The sequence below is a fragment of the Dryas octopetala genome, chromosome 4 (genome assembly GCF_963921425.1).
Source record: "Dryas octopetala chromosome 4, drDryOcto1.1, whole genome shotgun sequence".
NCBI lineage: Eukaryota > Viridiplantae > Streptophyta > Magnoliopsida > Rosales > Rosaceae > Dryas > Dryas octopetala.
This window is the reverse complement of record NC_141369.1, coordinates 9,436,599-9,438,326: the sequence shown is the minus strand read 5'-3', so window position 1 is coordinate 9,438,326 and position 1,728 is coordinate 9,436,599. Positions and strand designations below refer to the sequence as shown.

The 1,728-nt window shown below is 35.7% G+C and overlaps 1 protein-coding gene across 1 annotated transcript; it reads right to left on the bottom strand.

The window, feature by feature from the left end:
- Window positions 1-285: 285 nt before the first annotated feature.
- On the bottom strand, window positions 286-618 carry LOC147286608 (uncharacterized). The gene has a single exon (XM_086240799.1). The coding sequence runs from the start codon at window positions 616-618 to the stop codon at window positions 286-288; it is 333 nt and encodes a 110-aa protein (XP_086096925.1).
- Between the last annotated feature and the right edge of the window lie 1,110 nt (window positions 619-1,728).

Here is a 1,728-nt window from a genome sequence, read left to right as displayed (position 1 = left end):
CGCCTCACCACCTACTCTGCTTCATCTCCCTCTATGTGCAGAGCACAATTCTAAGGCACTGTAAGAGATGGGAGAGTCTCGAGCTTGGGCGGAGCTGACCATGTTTTCATATAAAGGCCCAACATTATTAAGAATAACAGCCACAAGTTCAGTATCTGACACCTATGAGCCTACAAGAGACAATGCATCGACAATAGCATTAACATGCTCTAAAAATTCTGTAATCGATAAGTCACCTCGATGTGTATTTATGAGTTCTCCTTTTAGTTGCACAATTCGATTCTGTCAGTGAGAGGCAAACTTTCCTTCAAGGTAGGACCAGGTAGCATGAGAAGAGGTTTTCATTGCAACAGAACCAAGCACAATAATTGTGAGAGAGCCGTTGATCCACCCAAGCACTATCTGATCCTTGAAGATCCAATCATTAGAAGCTGGGTTGATCGCATAAGTAAGACGACCCTTCTTGTCATAAATAAAAGGTTGTGGACATCGAATTGAACCATCGATAATTCCCATAAGTCCTCGATTGCGGATGAGGGGTGTGATCTGAGAACGCCAAAGAAGATAGTTGTGTCTGTCTAACTTGATCGAAACAGAGTTGGAGATGATTGGAGTCATGACGGTAGACTAAATAGACGGAGCAGCAAAGTGATGCTACAACAAGGATGATAGGAGAAGTATCTAAAGAACTTGCTGCAGGGGTGATGATGAGATTGATTAGATTGATTAGATTAATATCTTGATAAGAGGACAACTACAACATGCTGACGCTCATCCAGTGATTTGACAACAACAACATGCTGCAAATTCATAAAGAAATTATATTCTTGCAAAGTAGGTAAAAATATATGGTTCAAATTCTAATAGTTAAGTAGCAGAAAATCTTCAAGGCTGAATGTGAAACAGGAACGCTTGACGAACAACCTTTCAATACCGATAGTAGAAGAACAATATAGATTTTTGGGTTACATATAAGAATAGTCCACAAACTTTATACTGATTTTCAATTTAGTTTACTAACTATAAAAAGTGTCAATTTGGTCCATGAATTTTTCAAGTTGTACCAAAGCATTACAAACGTTAACTTCCATCCAAAAATTAACATAATTGGTCACATAAAAATGTGATGAACGGATTGAAATGCCTCTGTAAATGTGGTCACTTGTTGTACACATGACCAGTTTTCGTTAAATTTTTCGATGGAAGTTAACATTTGTACTACTTTGGTACAATTTGAAAAGTTCGTGGATCAAATTCACACTTTTTATAGTTAATGAACCAAATTGAGATTCACTATAAAGTTCATGGACTATTTTTATGTTTAGGAAAACCCTAAAAAACCAAAAACAACAGCAACTAGCTCTCAGTGGAAACACAAGTTGTTAGATGTATGCCTTAAAAGCCAATTTATGATTGGAGTTTTAGGAATTAATTAAATAAATATACAAATTAAAAGGCAAGCTTTATTTTATGTATTCATATATCAATGTATGTGATATACTAAACCAATACATAAAATGTCTATGGATATTAATATAAGGAGAAAGTATTATAGGGATTAGAATATAAGAGACCTTTACTCCTTAGCTCTTATTTCCTAAAGACATTCTTGATCAACGAATCACATATTGGACACATGTGATTCTATATCAGCACTTGTTATGTCAGCACCTTTAGGGTACGTGGATGATGAGTCTCAGTTCATTTTTGTAGATTGACACTATGATA